This window comes from Octopus sinensis, linkage group LG5, assembly GCF_006345805.1.
Source record: "Octopus sinensis linkage group LG5, ASM634580v1, whole genome shotgun sequence".
NCBI classification, from domain to species: domain Eukaryota; kingdom Metazoa; phylum Mollusca; class Cephalopoda; order Octopoda; family Octopodidae; genus Octopus; species Octopus sinensis.
The window spans coordinates 46,994,312-47,012,529 of NC_043001.1; the positions used below are offsets into that span (position 1 = coordinate 46,994,312).

The 18,218-nt window shown below is 34.8% G+C and overlaps 1 protein-coding gene across 3 annotated transcripts; it reads left to right on the forward strand.

The window, feature by feature from the left end:
* Positions 1-179: 179 nt before the first annotated feature.
* On the forward strand, positions 180-11,069 carry LOC115211984 (zinc finger protein 658B-like). Of its 3 annotated transcripts, none has more exons than XM_029780761.2 (2): positions 180-260; positions 8,497-11,069. In XM_029780761.2, the coding sequence occupies exon 2, from the start codon at positions 8,749-8,751 to the stop codon at positions 10,519-10,521; it is 1,773 nt and encodes a 590-aa protein (XP_029636621.1). In that variant the 5' UTR covers positions 180-260; positions 8,497-8,748; the 3' UTR covers positions 10,522-11,069. The 3 variants fall into 3 exon arrangements, with proteins under 3 accessions (XP_029636621.1, XP_036359296.1, XP_036359297.1); XM_036503403.1 differs by having other exon boundaries at positions 194-294; XM_036503404.1 differs by lacking the exon at positions 180-260 and adding an exon at positions 7,224-8,199.
* Positions 11,070-18,218: the final 7,149 nt, after the last annotated feature.

Sequence of the window (18,218 nt, forward strand, 5' to 3'; positions counted from 1 at the left end):
TAATACTTATAAACTCGGATAAATTAGTATTTCATCAGATATAACTGACAATTAATTTTATACATTTCACACAATATATATATATATATGAATTTGGTTCTACATATTCACGTCGTCACAAAAAAAAAATACGAAAATGAAAAGAATCAACTTTATCGCTTAGAGACAACTGTTGGTTTATCATGGAAGTTCACGATGTGTTGTGTCAGTCGTCATTCTCTGAGAGGAGGCTTCAGTGAAGTAAACTTTTCTTCACTTAGGTATGGATACTGGATCACAGACTTAGCTCGTTGGGTACTTACTTATTGCACAAATCTGTTGTTACAAAAACATAGCTAAATAACTGGAGTGTGGTATAATATATACAAACATTATATGTATACGTACACGTGTGTGTATGTATGGCATAACTGCAGAAATGTGCCTACCCGGACGACTTTGTTCTATGATAACTTTCCTGAAAATGCGTATTTTTCAATGAAATTCTCCAGAAATACATTTTCATTGTGTAGATTATAGTTTTAAGAAAGTTATGGGGCAAGAATGTCGACGGTGGGGGTCACGCTTTTGCAATTACTATAAAATACACTCACACACACGTTTAGTTATAGTTTTCGTTCTTAAAATAGATTTATTTTATACAGTAGAGAACATTCTGCTCTGACCGGTCTAGTTTTCAAAGTTCGAATTACATTCGCAGAACTTCTATAGCTATGTTTTTGTAATGCACTGCTTGCCCCCCACCCCTCTGCAAGCTTTGTTATTGTTCTGGATTGACACTCACCAGTCATTCGCTTTAGAATATACAGCAATGCCTCGGCTATCGCGGGTATTACATTCCAATCCCCCTGTGATAGGTGAAAATCCGCGAAGTAGAAGCTATACTGTACATTTTTGGGGGCGGAGGTAAAGAATACGTACACCACCGGGTTTTCGGCGTAACAAAAACCCTAACCCTAACCACCCAGTGTACGTATTCTTTACCTTCGCCCATTTAAAAGAAAATTATTTTTATAATTTGTATATATTTATTTTATTATAAAGGCAAAACAACAACACGTAAGCTTAAATAATAAACCGCGATATGGCGAGGGATTACTGTAGTCAGTGAAAGTGTTGCTAACTGTTCTGAAGATAACAACCACAGTTGTAATATAATGGTGTTTTAATAATTTTAATGTTTCAAACAACTACTAAGCTTTTAAACCGCAATTGAAACTCGAGAGAAGATGAATAGAGTAATACTGGGATCCCACTAGTGTTAAACGATGTGATATGGTAAATGCTGGGTGATTATATATATATATATATATATATATATATATATATATATATATATATATATGTGTGTGTGTGTGTTTGTGTGTTATTTTCATTTTATGGTCAATCTAAAGGGTTTAACCCGAGCAAAAAAAGTGTAATAGTTGTCAAACTAAAGAGTTTGACCCATTTTACTTCCACTTTCCATACTGGCATGGATTCAAGTGCAAGACCTCGTTGGACCTATTGCTCTCATACTCGGTAGGAGGACCCAATCTTGCTGACGCTTCATTTCTGCGTTTGATGCCCTTCCAATCACCAACCTTTTTAACTAAAAAGATTGGTGATGGGTACAATTTATTGTGGTACCAGCACGAGATTAGTATTGTCTCATGGTCTTGACAAGACTAATGGGTCCTTTGTTACCGTGTCCATCTGCTCCCCAACCATTTTTGATGGTATAGAGTATAGTTTTATGGAAGTGTACTGAATATATTTTATGTGATATGTGTACTAATGCTGTTACCTTGTATCCTGCAAAACAAAAGGAGGGTTCTTATTGTTCTACATTGTCTCCATTTGTACTAAGCAATTTCACTAAAGGAATGGGTACAAGACGATTGCGAAAGAACTAGAATGAAAGAGAGAAAAGGAGAAGAGTATGATGGTCTATTTAGGAAATAGAAAAGGGGCAATGAAAGAGGTAGTACTAGTATTTGTAAAATGTAATGAAACAGTAATTGTAGGGGGTAATGGAAGAGAATGAGTGATGGAGAGCTGTAAAATGATTAGTTGTAAGAGTGTTGTAAAAGTTGAGTGACCTGAAGGAGAGAAAGTGGAAACAAGCAGTATAACATTAGCTGGTAAAGAGAACATGCATAATGAATTGTTTAGATGGCAACTCTAAGAGACTAAGGGAGGGTGCGTGAAGTGGGGTGTATCAGATACGATGTAATTTCTCTCTAACAAGTCATTGGGATCAGGAAGAGACATAGGAGGGAAAGAGATACCAACAGATCTGATGCAATCTCTTGATAGCTAACAATCATGATGAGATGGAGGCATTAGATGCTTGTGATAGAGTGATAAATAGTGAGAAATGAATGATGTACTAAATGTTAGTAGGAGAGATAGTATGTGTTTTGGTGTGATGAGTGTTAGTGAAACCAGGGTAATGTTACCTGGTAAGAGAATGATGAGTGCCAATAAAGTGGTTTGAAGGAGAAAGAGTGTTGGCTAGTAAGGGGTGTATTGGTTATTAATAGGTCTGAAGCAATCTCTTATTACTCAAGCAATATGATGAGAGGAAGAAATGACAAAAGAGAACTAGTTGGTGGCAGAAATAAGGATTTAGTATAAACAGCTCTAGTGTTTCTCTCATTCCATGGATATTTCGATTGGAGCTTCCAGCTGTATGAAAATTTCCTGATGCACCCCACTTGTCAGAAAACAGCTTCAGGAGTTGTGAATAATGAATTTGTGTGTAGTCTGTTTCTGAGAGCTATTCTATTGGACCTCTGTCTAATCATTGAAACATTGATTTAATTATGAACATAGAAAGAAATTATACATTAATCCCTATTTTTGTAAGCAATTATATCCCTAAAAATTTTATTTGCAGAGAGCAAAAATTGAAAGAAGATATATGAAATGGACATGTGTGTGTGTGCATGCATGCTTGCATGTGTGTATGTGGGAGAGAAAGAGGGTGAGAAAGAAAGATTAAGATTATTAACCCCACAAAGAGGTAAAAGAAGATAGACAATATAGCGAAAGGTTTGGCTGAATGTCATCCTGTACTCCCCTTCTTGCTAGCGAAATGGTATATGCCAGCTGTGTGAGAAACTGGTTGTTTTAATGGTGGAACAAACAGGGGAATTCCATTAGAAAAGGTTTTAATCGATTTTCTCAGTAACTATGGGGGCTAAGAAAAAAATACAAACCGCATTCCAATCTATGCAACCGTCTCCACATGTGTGCCATTTTTCACGCGAATCCACCCAGCTGTTTGGCTATGAACCTCAAGACAAGAAAGAATACAACAATCACCCATGTCCAATTTATATTATAGATATATACACACACACACACATATATATATATCGGACAGTGCATGTACACACACATATTTATATTATACATCTTTTTGCATGCGCAGAAATCTATAATGTACTATGCATAGCACATATTTGCCTTTCTGATATTGTTCACTTTATATTGTATTCTTTGTCACTGCCTGTTAAACTGCAGATATAACTTGATATGACATTTTGGTATTTCTGAATATAGCAATGTGGTTGGTTTTAGCTCCTTCAATGTGTCTGTCATTCCAGCTACCATTTGTGGACCTACCTCCAAGTTTTGGAGTGTCCACATAAGTTTTGGAGGTAGGACCTGTGGTAGGTGTTTCTGCTCTCTGTATCACTGTTTATGCATTGCATGACTAATGTAACGAGCTTATTGCTTGGTTTTTGAAGTTTCATGGGGCCTCAGTGTTGGTTGTCTGGGTTCTTGATAGGTAGTTTTTCCTTTTGTAAGTTGAGCTATAACCAGTTTTAATGCTATGTTGAATAATTTTCCATGTCTCTGGTTTATGGGGAAATGTCTATCTATTAGTGCTAAAAAGTTGAGAATTAGGGGTAAAAAATATATTCTTGTGTCTATTTCTGTTCTTGTAGTGTTGTAATTTACTCTTTTGAAATAGCTGGCTTTTTTTATAATAAGGTTCAACTTTATTGAATATATTTTCATCTATCCTTTCTTATCTATCTTTAACCTTACTTCTCCCTTTTTTTTTTTACTACAACTTTCTCCAACAACCACCACTTCACTACTATGAGATTTCTACCTTTCTCACCTTTACATCCCCAGAGTGCACTTAGCTTTGCAAATGTGTGATGTGTTTATATATGTTTGTGCATATATAGAAGTCTATGTATTTGTAGACACATGAGATTTATAGATGTATGCCTATTCACACCCTTGTGTATACATGCATGCACATTGTATGCATGAATATGCAGTAATATCCATGCAGATGTGTGGCACTGAGGGTATTCACATATACTTGTAAACATAGTGATATACAGGTGTAAGAGATATATATGTGTGGACACATTAATATATGACAATTTTGGCTCAATATGTACCTGTGGATAAGTGGCGACTTATAAGCACTTACACAGTTTTAAACATATATTCCTTTGTATGCAGTTTAGATGAATAGAGATACACCACTAGAGACCTTGGTGTGACTGTTGATAACTTAAGTTGGAGTGTCCACATAAGCACGAAAGTCGACATGGCCCACTGGGCGTGCTTCTGGATCCTCAGGACTTTCCAGTCTAAAGATACTCCAACCATTATCCTTCTTTTTTCTACATATGCATACCTTCACCTTGAATATTGTTGTCTGCTATGGTCTCCCTACACGAGCCAGAATATTAAAAAGCTTGAAGCACCCCAGAGAGCAATTACAAACAAAATTGATGGCATGTCTGGTCTTAATTACTGGGATTGACTAGTGAATCTTAAACTGTATTCTCTCCAGTACCACCGAGAGCGCTTTATTATTTGTATGATGTGGAAATTTTTCCAACAGTATTACCCAAATAATATCAGTATCACTTTTAAAATCCACCCAAGGCTTGGTCCCCATGCCATGCATCCTCTACAGAAATCATGCTCTCAACACATCACAACATTAAGACAGAACTACTTCTACTCAACTGGACCTGCTTCTTTTAACATCATTCCGAAACATAAAGGAGGAAAAAGATTTCATAACCTTCAAAAAGTTCCTGGATGAATATCTCCAACAAATTCCAGATAAACCACCTACACGCGGGTATACTGCTGCAAACAACAACTCTTTAATCGAATGGGCAATGGTGCCTAAAAATAACTATGCAAAAATACATTACTAAATGTCTTTTCCAGATGGTACTATTAAGTTAGCTATGGCCTGGGCCAATGTGGCCGAAACCTATCTAAGTATCCATGTCTGCATATATGTATTTCCTTGTATGAAATGACAACCTCATCTTTGTGTTGTTTGTGTGTATGTGTGTGTGCGTGCAGGTAGATGCTTTCTGTATGCATATGTGATCTATACATGCAGTATATACTGGTTGTGTTATTCATACAGATGGTAAAACCCATTAGTTATATTAATGTATTAAGGTATGTAGTATAAGCGCAGAATATAACCTATAAAATAATGGGGAGATAATTTATCACTATTTCGGATAAAGATTACGTCCCCTGAATTGAAAATATCTCCTTTTCAGTTATGACTAAAATGCTGATGCCTAAGATCAACATCTATATTGCGCTACTGTGAAATCGCTAATACACCTTACATGTATATAAAACTAAACGCCTCAGCCTTTGATGGCTCACAGTCCAATTTTTTAAATAAAATGATGTTAATATGTTATGTACAGTAATTCTCAAAAGTTCTTGCGAATAATTTTATAACCGATAAAATTACCAGTGCTAGAGTTGTATGATTTTGGAAAAACCATTTAATTGTGAAATTTGTGGGAAACTGTATGATTTTTGCTTATAATTTTATCAGTTATAAAATTATTCCTAAGATCACACGTTGCAGTCTCAATAAAAGGAAGGACATTTTGAACACACCATCATCACTGATATACAGAAAGAGAAAATGATGAGAACTGGAACCTCTTCTACCAAAGATTTGCTCTATTAGACAGAACCTGAGTCTGAACAGCAATAAGGGAACTCTGCATGCTAATCAATGACATAATTGATAGCAATAGCAGCCGAATCACCCTCAAATTATGCATCCTTCAATTTTAAAGAATTGCTGCTATACAAAAAGACAGAATGGTCGTGACTTGAAAGCCTTTTATGATAGGGTTATTTCATTGGATTTAACCTGGGACTAAAGAGTAACAACTAATGGAACTACTAATGGAGCTGCTACAAGGTAGATTGGACTGCTAAAAATAGTAGTCAGATCTCCAACAGATCATATTCTACTACCTTGAAAATAAGGAATGTTGTACCTGACATACACAAAAATGAATGGAAAGCTTTCAGTGTAGTTCTATGCAAGTTAAAAATAACCAACCAAATTTCCTCAAAATTATATCATCATAAAAAAGGAAGAACACTACAAAAACTAATGTCAATGCTTGGTATACAGAAAAGCAGTAGTTACTCTATACAGTGTGTCCAATCAAAACTGGATGTCTAAGAGGAATAGTGAGATCATTAGTAGGTTAACAGCAAAGGTAGCCTTTATATGTGGAAGATGCACAGGTGTTCTGATGAAAAACACCCAGGAAGTTGATTGTCTCAACTGCTCAGATGAGTCCTTAGTAGTTAGCAGTCAATATCTTTTGTTATGTAGGTGACCTTATTTGTGACAGAGGTGTGTGCTTTGAAAGCATTGTAGCCAAACTAAGTTGTCATCATCATCTTTTAACGTCCGTTTTTCATGCTGGCATGATTTAGAGAGTTTGACAGGAGCTAGCAAGCCAGAGGACTACACCAAGCTTTACTGTCTATTTTGGTAGCGTTTTTATAACTGGATGCTCTCTCTAATGCTGAAAAATGTCGAAGAGGATATTACTCTTGACAACATTAGACTCTTCAATTCAACTAACCCTATCACTTATCCTTGTCATTTCTCACTAGCCCCTGACACTGCTCTTTCCCTTCCATTACTCCCCTAACATTATTGTCTCTATTATTCTCTTCACTACCACCCTCATACAATAAATCTGTTCTTCCCATCATACTTTAACTTCCATCAACAACTTACCTAAAGTTATCACTCTCTCTCTTTTTTATTCACCTTTCAGTCATAGAGACTCTTTAGTTTTGAGAGTTACAAAGCAACCCCATGAAGTGGTTGGTGTTATGAAGGGCATCTAGCCTTAAAAAGTAGGCCAAAACTGAAACATTGGAGCAAACTGTTTGACTTATGACAACATGGAAAATAAGCCTAAAACAGTAATGATGATGATAAAGAGTTGACCATTTCAGCAGATGAAATAAGTACAGTGGTAATAAGTACAGTGCTTTTTACTAATTACTTTAGGTGTCTACATAGTTGTGAGCAGACATAGACATCCTGTTGAATCTCCCACTTTTTGACCCAGTGGCACAGCTGGAGAGAGAAAACTGCACTAATACTCAGCTGGTACTCATTTTCAGCTTAGACTAGATCAACATGAAATGCCTTGCTCAAGGATGCAATGCACTGCCCTGTCCAAGAACTAAACTCATGACATTATGATTGTGAGCCAAACATATGAACTCTTAGTGTCAGGAGGCGAATGAATTTGGTGTACAAATAACCCAATCTTCAAAAGTTCCTTTTTACTAAAGCATTTTCATTCTGTTGAAGATTTCTTTATTTGATGAGAAGTTGATTATCTTTGTACTAATATTTCTAAGTTGTTGAGGATATTTGAAGGATTTTAGAAGCTCAGTTTGAGTACTTCAGTATGTTTGTTAAAAGGTTTTTTAAGTTTTCATATCTAAATTGAGTCTGATGTTTCAAGAAGTTAACCATCTTACAGTTGGTACTTACAGTTATTTTGAGTCCTAGCTGGTCAAAGGTACTTATCAGTTCTTCCTTAAAACCATCTAGCTGCTTCTAGACATGTTGTGTATCCCTATGTTGTAGTTACTAAATTTACCCTTTAAATTTAATAACTGCTATGTTTATTTAGATCAGCTGTTAATAGTGCACACTATAGTTTGGCAGTTTTGTTGATTTCAATGTATGGAGATCAGTGGATTAAGAATATCTTAATTGCAAAACAAATAGGTGTTGGTCATAGGAAGGGTATCCAGCCACAGGAAACTACCTCAATAAATTTTGTCTACTCCTTGCCAGCATGGAAAAAATGAACGTAACAATGATAATGATGAGTATCTTTCTTTTCATCTTTTGGGGTAGTTACAAGATCACTATTTCAGTAATTTCACTAACCCTTTAGCATTTAAATCAGCCATATCCTGCCCAAATGTTCTACCTGTTTATTTTTCATACCAACCTAACCCACAATATCGTTCTAAAATTACACAATGAAATCTCAAAGCTATGAGATAATGCATGATTAATTCAAAACAATATGAATAAATAAGCATTACATTTGACAGAGTAGTCTGTATGCTAAAAGGTTGAATAACATGAATCCCAAAACACTTGTTGAAAGTTTTACTAAAATTTGATATCTTAATCTATTTTAGGAATTCTTCTCGTACATTAATGAAATATTGAGACTAAAGATGGCATCTGTCCTGAGATTTTGGAAGTTTACTTAGTGGATAAATGGAATGTACCAATAATGATGGCCTCTGTTTATAATCAGCTGAATAAACCATCAGATGATAATTTGTGTGACTCATTTACTGAAGATTTCATTTAAAATTAAGACTCACCATATTTAATCAAGCAATTTGATTTTGTCAGTGTTTTGTAGTTCCTATTGTGGTATAAACATGGAGAAGATATATCCTTGTCAAATTTGTGGCAAAATATTTCCTAGATATATTGAATCATCTGAAGAAAACTTCTCAGATATTAAAGAAGAAATAAAGCTATTTTGTGATAACTGTTGGGATTCAAATTCCCACAACAACAATTCATTGAAACACTCAGAAACAGCTAACGAAAATGAAATTAATCATAATACATATTCTTGTAAAGTTCTTGATACCAAACTCTTAAATGGTAAACAATCTAACATAGATAATGTATATAAATGTGAAGTTTGTAACAAATTCTTTGTTCAAAGTAGTCATTTAATTAAACATAAAGAGACACACTCAAAAGAAAGACCTTATGGTTGTGAAATTTGCGGTCAACATTTCACTCAAAAAAGTATCCTGTTTCAACATAAACGGACACATACTGGAGAAAAACCATATCATTGTAAAATTTGTGGAAATAAATACTCTTCCAAAAACTATCTGAATGTCCATCAACGGATACACACTGGGGAAAAGCCATTTCACTGTGAAATTTGTGGTAGAAAATTCCCCACAAATAGTTCTTTATCCACTCATATTCGAATTCACACTGGGGAGAAACCTTACCGCTGTGAAATATGCGGGAAAGTATTTTCTAGAAGCACTATCTTGGTTCAACACAAAGTAATTCACACATTGGAAAGGCGATATCACTGTGAAATTTGCGGTAGGAATTTCTCTCGAAATAGTGATTTGTATTACCACAAGCGGAAACATACAGGGGAAAAACCGTTTAATTGTGAAATCTGTGGGAAACTGTTTGTTCAAAAAAAGGAGTTAACTTCCCACAAACGTACACACACTGGAGAAAGACCGTACAAATGTGGAATCTGTGGTAAAACATTCTCTCAGAGCAGCCATCTATCTGGTCATAAACGAGTTCATACTGGTGAAAAGCCTTTTACTTGTCAAATATGTGGTAGATCATTCTCACGAAATAGTCATTTATCTATACACAAGCAATTACACACAGGAGAAAAACCTCATCGTTGTGACATTTGTGGTAAATCATTTTCTATAAAGAGTTATCTGTCTTTTCATAAACAGATTCATACTGGAGAAAAGCCATTCCGCTGTGAGACCTGTGGTAAAACTTTCGCACGAAATAACCATTTGTTAAGTCATAAATGGGTACACTCGGAAAAGAAACCTTATGGTTGTGATACTTGTGGTAAAGCATTCCAGGTAAAGAGTTCTTTACGTAACCACAAGAGGATTCATACTGGGGAAAAACCATACCATTGTGAGATTTGTGGTGAGGCCTTTACCCAGAGTAATATTTTAGCTAGTCATAGACGAACACACACAGGGGAGAAACCCTATCACTGTGAAATCTGCGGTAAAATGTTTTCCCAGACCAGTATGTTATCTACCCACAGACGAATTCATACAGGAGAGAAACCTTACAGCTGTGATATTTGTGGTAGAACATTCTCTGTAAAAAGTACTTTATTAAGTCACAAGCGAATCCATACTGGGGAGAGGCCATACCGTTGTAATATTTGTGGTAAACAATTTGCCCAAAATAGTCATTTAACCAGTCATAAATGGACACATGCTGAAAAAAAGCCTTTTAGTTGTGATATTTGTGGCAAATCATTTCTACGGAATGGTGATTTACCTAGGCATAGGCGTATTCATACAGGAGAGAAACCGTTCAGCTGTGAAATTTGTGGCAAATCATTCACCCGTAACAGCCATTTATCAAGCCATAAGAAAGTACACGTTAAAAATTTGTTTTAGAGTGACAAAGTAGTGTTTCTTTTTATATCAAAGCCTTATTCTGCCAAGCACAATTGTTGAGGAATTTACTATTTGTATATCATTTAATATCAAAGATCTTTCAAACGTAGTGCCTTACTACAATTTCAGTGATTATCAAACTAAAAGTTTGTGATTGAACAGCCCTGGCCTATTCTGATTTAGCAGAGGTATGTCATAAAGGTAGTTGGTTGAACATCTTCATGTGACCTATAAATCTTATACTCCAGACATCCATGGTTTTGTTTTGTATAGAACTGTGCACATTCAGCATGTTCATCTCTGTGGTCAGTATTGAATCTTCTAAAATCTGACAAGCATTCCAGCCATGGTCATCTCATATTAAGACACTGTTACCATTGGTATCATCAACTACTACATGTATTAATGTGAGACCAGATGATGTAAATTATACCCATAAAAAAAATACAACGATCAATTTGGTCATTGAGTTTCTTGTTTTGTGATAAAATTTTCTAAATTTCTTATAAATTAAAATTTTGTGATAAAATTGTTTTTTTATAAATAAAAACTTTGTGATAAAATTTTCTCAATTTTTTAAATAAATAAAATCATGAAGCCCTCAACCAATGCATTTTATATTTAACTCTTGAATTATTTAAAAAAAGGTGTTCTTTAAAACATCTTTATTGTCTTGAATGTTTCTTTAAAATGTTTTACATTAAATATCTTACATAAATGTCTTCCAAACTAAACCAGGTATAAAATTATGATCTGGCAGAATCATTAGACAAATGCTTAGCGGCATTTTGTCTGTCTCTATGATCTTAGTTCAAATTCCGCTGAGGTTGACTTTGCCTTTCATTTTTTTGGAGTTGAGCACTGGGGTTGATGTACTCGAATTACCCACTCCCCTGAAGTTTTAAATATTAAAACAAGTATGAGATGGAAGTAATGCCTAAAAAATAAAAGGTGTGCCTTGTGTAAAGAGTACAATACTATTTGTAACAATATTTATCAATAGTCTTCAATCAGTTACTTATTTTCAAATTCTTTCCTTTCTGTTGTACATTTTTTACTTTCTTCTCTCTGTTCTGTCATCACTCAATCTTGTATACCATCTTCCACATAAGTTGATTTGCATATAACCAGTTTTTTTTCCCTTCTTGTCTTTACTATTGTATCTTCTAGATCTCATTCTAATCTTTCTTAGAATATTCCTCTGTAACTCTGTACATTTTCTGACCTTAGCTCTTTTACTTGTTTCAGTCATTTGACTGTGGCCATGCTGGAGCACCGCCTTTAGTCAAGCAAATCGATCCCAGGACTTATTCTTTGTAAGCCTAGTACTTATTCTATTGGTTTCTTTTGCTGAACTGCTAAGTTATGGAGACATAAACACACCAGCATCTGTTGTCAAGCGATGTTGGTGGGGCAAACAGACACACAAACACACACATATATATATATACATATATACGACGGGCTTCTTTCAGTTTCCGTCTACCAAATCCACTCAAGGCTTTGGTCAGCCCGAGTCTATAGTAGAAAGCACTTTCCCAAGGTGCCATGCAGTGGGAGTGAACCCAGAACCATGTGGTTGGTAAGCAAGCTACTTATCACACAGCCACTCCTACACCTAGTGAAAACTAAATTTTCCCAACCCTCATCCTTGTCTTGAAAAGCCATGGGCAATGACTTTCCTCATCTGATTTAATACTTAATGAAACAAGTCTGAACATAGAATATAGAGGGTCGTAAGATGACAGTATAAGTCATTAACCATCTTTTTTGTAATCTCTAATTTCTGTATTTTTTGATTTATTAAATATTAATACTAAGTGAGATGTGAATAATGTTGAGACATTAGTTCTTATAGAAGTACACTGCTGTTTATGAATGTCAGTACTCCATGAAATACGAATATCTTAAAACAGTTCTTTGTTAAGAAATCATTTCTAACATCATCATCATTTAACGTCCGTTTTCCATGTTGGCATGGGTTGGACAGTTTAACAGGAGCTGGCTAGCTGAAGAGCTGCTCAGGTTCCATGTCTGTTTTGGCATGGTTTCTATGGTTGGTTGGATACCCTTCCTAATGCCAATCACTTTACAGAGTGTACTGGGCACTTTTATGCAGCACCTGCACAGGTGCAGTTTTGTGGCACCAGGACCCACGAGCCTGCAAAATTACGAATGCTCAACCGGAGAGGGATGCAGGGGACAAACCTGTATGCAAGAACAACCAAGCCTTTTTTTGAGGATTTTTTACTGAACCATTAAGTACGTTAATTATTTTTGTCATCCCAAGATTTATCGTTTTCACTAGATTCAAAGAATTTGATAGGTGGCTATTCTGTTTTAAGTCTTTTAAAGATAATTTTGGTGTTTTTTATTTATTCTATGTGACTCAACGAAATGATTTTTATCACATTTGACATCAATGACACACAGTCTGCAATATAACTGGTTATTGTGAGTCAATACAAATTCCTTTGAGAATTGTTTTGTAAATTCAGGGACTTTTGGTTTTGGTATCTGAGTTAAGAATAAGAAAATCATAATAATCAAAATTACTTGAAACAGGAAAAAAAACAGCTCAATAAGGCAATGGCAAAAGAACTCCACAGTCAACTTCAGAAAGATCCATCAATGCAACAGCAAAAGAAAATGATTCAATTCAATTAACCTCAGATAAAAATTTACATAAGCTGACAAATTTAAACAACACAAAAAATATATATTGAAATATTATTGAGAAACAGCTAACATACTTTACATTTATGCATTAACTGTTGAAAAGTTTGCAAGATGCAATGAAAATTTTAGAAAAAAAAAAAGAAATCGGTGGAAATTTTACCGGTGAGTGTGTTAAATTATAAGGCACTAAAAGAGAATGACTCTCCTTATACACAACAGCATATATAAATATATATATATATATATATATATACGAGCAACCCCCCCCCCCCCCCCCCGTTCAATGGATGTTGCTGAGTTGTCAAACATTTAAGCCAAATTTTCTCGAAACAACTTGTCCAACTGTCCCATAGGCCTCCCTTTTGAGGTACACTGATTTAACCTAAATTTGAGACACCAGATTTTTTTCTATTCCAAAGAAAAACGATTTTATTCACACAAATATGCAACCGAAAAGTTTAAAGTACCAGTAATGATAAGGCTGTTGATTGGGAGAACACAAACATGGTTTAAACAGTAAGCTTGGCAGGAAAGAAACGTGCCTTTAAGCAGTACAAAAACAACAAAAAATGGAAGGTGCAGTTATGTACAGGTTGACGGAAGAAAAGCAGGACAAAAACAGCTTTATCGATCGCATTCTCACCTGGAATCGATTTTTGTAATTTTTTCAAGACTTATACATGCCCTGATACCATCGGTATCTACATATCAAATTTGAGCGCAATCGGATGGAGGATGCCCGAGATCCGAGAAGACAGACAGACAGAACGGATTTTATATAAGATTATATATATATATATATGTATATATACACATATGTATGTATATATGCCTAAATTTATGTATATGTACATTTTGTTCTCTCTCCATTTTTCCCCCTTTCAATCCATTCTGTCAAAGAGCATAGGTTTAAAACATCAAAGACTTTTCCATTCTTCTGAATGTTTTATCAATACACCTGCTTGTTGTTCCTTCAATTGTCTTCATCTTTTGTCTTTTTTTTATGTGTATTTGAACTACACACACATTATGTGGATGGGATTTTCAATTAAGACTACACCTGTATCTGATTCTTCAAGTGCTTCAATTCTGTGTATGTACAGTTATTTACTAGATTGCTGACATTTAGCAATGGTTTCTACCCATTGTGTTGATGCACCATTTTCTCTCATTAATAAACTGTCAGCATTTTGACAACATAGGTATGCTAGTAATAATAATAATAATAGAGGGAGAACAGTACTTCTTATGAAAGACAAATACAAGGGCAATATAGTTAGCAATTATAGACCAATCACTTCCTTACCATTAGAGTGGAAGCTGTTAACACGAATGCTCTCAGAAAGCATTTATGAGCATTTAAACAGCCAGAAAAATAGAAAGGTTGCAGGAAGAAGGCTTGAGGAATATATAATCTATTATACAAAACAGTTCAAAGAAGTGAAATGTAGAAAGAAAAGTTTAACAATAGCATGGATTGGATAGATTATAAGAAAGCCTATGACATGATTCCACACTCATGGATAAGTGAATGTTTGAATATATTCCGTAATTAAGACAATATAAGAGGGTTAATTAGCTATAGCATGAAGAAATGGAAAATATGATAGATCTCTATGCTAGTGACATAGCCTCAGGAAAAGTAAAATATCAAATGAATAGTTTTTGAAGGGGACTCATTACCCTTTTAATATTTGTCTTATGCTTAACCCTACTCAGTTTAGTTTTAAGAAAGGTAAAGGAAGGGTATCAGTTTAGAGATAATAAAGGAAAAATTAACCATTTGCTTTAACATAAGAGATAGATTCCTTAATACAAACTGTAAGACTCTTAAGCTAAGATATATGCATGGAATTTGGCATAGATAAGCGCGCAATATTAATCATGAAAAAGGAACAGGTAGTCAGCTATGAAGGCATCTAATTACCAGATGGCTAAATGTTAAAATCACTGAAAGAAGGAGAGAGCTACAAGTATTTAGTAGTATTAGAATCTGACAGAATACTAACTATAGAAATGAAAATGAAAATCGAGGAGTACATTAGAAGGGTGAGGAGCTAATGAAGTCAAAACTAAATGATTCAAATCAAGTGAAGGCTTTAAATTCTTGGGCTGTATCATTACTTAAGTATTCAGCAGCTTTTATAAATTGGACAAAATCTGAACTAGTAAATCTAGACAGAAGAACTAGGAAAGAATTCAATATGAATGGAGGACTTCATCCAAGAGCAGGAGTATCAAGTTTATATTACTTACCTAGAAAGAAAGGTAGTAGACGGTTAATACCAGTAGAAGACTGTGTGGAGTTAGCTAGAGTAGACATAGCTTCCTATGGAAGTTTTTTAAGAGCTGCTAGAATAACAGTAGGATATAGGGAAACTGAAAAGCCAAAGGAAGTTAAAAACAGTGAAAAAGAAGCAAGATTATCTGACTGGCAAGAGAAGGCTTTGCATGGTAGATTCTCAAAGATAGTTGCAGCAAATAGTAATGTGAGACATGGTTATGGTTGCAGAAAGGAAGGCTGAAAAGGGAGACAGAAAGTTTGTCAGCAGTAATTGACGACTAATTGGATAAAAACCAAGATAAGCAAAAACCATGTAGATTTCCAAAGGAAAGAATATAAGAAAAACCATGACAACCTAGGGAGAATAACGAGGGTTATGTAGAAAGCTAGGATATGACCATACTGGTAAATGGTATGAACATGAACCTAGTAAAGTGCCAGAAAGTTAGAAATATAAAATGTTATGGGATTTTAACATTCAGAATGACAGAGTAATAGAAGCTAGAAGGCCTGATTTAGTAGTAGTAGATAAAGGGAATAGAAAGTATCACATAATTGACTTTACAATCCCAAATGATGAGAAAGTCAATATGAAAGGTATAGAGAAAATATCAAAGTGCCAATCAATGACGTCTATTGAGGTGAATACAATTTCTCCGGATCTTTGTCAACAACAGTCATTTGCGGTTTCCTATTAATTTTGTCACTGTTATTTATGAGAAAAAAGATACCCTGTGGCCATAAACTGAGAGGTCACTTGTAAACAGAGCTGGCTAAAAAAAAAACCACTCCCACTTTAGTGTCCACCCATAATTATGACCCTAGTATCAATCTATTGCATTTCAATCTGTTTTAGGGTTAAGGTTAGGGTTAGAGTTAGGGTTAGAGTTAGGGTTAGAGTTAGGGTTAGGGTTAGGATAGGGTTACGGTTAGGGGTGGGGAGAAGGGTATCTTTTTTTCTTCAGAAATGTAAATAAACCCAATCTGTTTCTTAAACGAATATATAATATCTAATGTGTGTATCTGTCCAATAGAGAGGGAAATTAAAACTGCATATGTTGTGAACTTAGAATATGTGTTTATTAATAAAAGTTTAATAACGATAATCTTTTATTCATACGAACGTAACTGATATGAAATGTCATAAATAACAGTGATAAATTTATATGACACCGCAAATGATTGTTGTTGACAAAGATCCGGAGAAATTGAATTCACCTCAACAGACGTCATTGATTGGTTGAAATTGCCGAAATGCAAGAAATTAAACAACAAATAGCTTACAAACTACAGAATTTTCTCAAGAAAGCCAAGAGAAAAAGATGTTTTATGTAACACACTACCAGTATACGAAGTTTAAAAGTGTTTAGTTACAAAGAAATTATTTTTAAAATGTGCCGGTCAAAGTGAAAAGATCCCAAATTTTTGCCACAAGGGTAGCTTGGAGGAGGTGGGGGATGAGTCGATTACATCGACCTCAGTGTTCAAATGGTATTTATTTTATCGACTCCGAAGGGATGAAAGGCAAAGTCGACCTCGACAGAATTTGAACTCAGAACTTAAAGACGGACGAAATGCTGCAAGAAAATTTTTCAGTTAAAGACCAACTCGCGCTTATGTGCTAGTGTTGAGTGACTATGGTTGTCGAGCTTGTTATTAGTAGTAATGGTAGTAACAGAACATGATGACGAGTCATTTGTGGTGTTTTGAGAAAATATGAAATATAGCTAGCTGGACTGTGAAGGGACGTTGATTGTGTAATTTAATTGTTTATCAATTGTGCTCGTATTTGTGGAGTAACCATAAACGCTGGTCATTACTGTTGCAGTTGGACTGAAGCTTCTCAAAATGTAAGAGAAATAAATCTAAACGAGATTTTAATATGTTTGAGTGTTCAGTAACCGCTTCTCCGATAGATTATTGAAGTGTGAGTATTCTTTTAGTAATATAATTCACACATATATATTTCTTTATTTTTTCTTTTTATATTTACAGACATAACAAGTTTAGTAAAGACTAAACTGAATTTCTGTGAATGTTGTATCTTTCCTATTGCTGTCAGTTTTCTATATTTGCAAAACGTTGTTTCAATTATTTTCAAATTTAGTGTTCCGATTTAATTATGAAAATGAAATTCATTTCCCCCCACAAATTAATAAATAAAACATTTATAGCTTTTAAAGTTTTTAAATGTTCGAGTAATTTTAGCCAATCGAAAGTCGCAGATATTTTGGTGCCTGTTTCCATAGTAACGAGCGTCTGTTGAAAATTGATGAACATCTATTATGAAAAGGGTTCTGTTTGTATTGAATTAATGGTAGTAGGGTGGACGAACACCTATGAAAAAAAAAAAAAAGATAAAGAAAAAAACGGATGCATACAGTAACCAAAAGTTTTAGAATCTGAAATCTTTTACTGTCTACGTGTTGATAAACAAAATCTACCAACAAACTTTAAGTGGTAAGAAACTTTCAAGAGAACTGAACAGTATGTCGGGAAGAAACCCCTTTCAGACAAGTGTTTCGTTCCTTAATTTCTTTCACTCTAAGTAGGCCGGGCCGCAACTAGATCGTGTCTCCTGGGTGACCTCCTACTCACTTTTTAGCTACTTGGGTATCGGATATTTGTGCATTTAAACCGCCGGCGGAGTTTCGGATCAGGACGCTCAAATCTCCCTCAAATCGCACACCTTTTCGAACAAAAAGAGATATCATTAATTTTCGAAAAGTTTTTT

Excerpts from the sequence above, each read along its gene's own strand:
- LOC115211984 (XM_029780761.2), top strand. The coding sequence starts at position 8,749 with ATGGAGAAGATATATCCTTGTCAAATTTGTGGCAAAATATTTCCTAGA.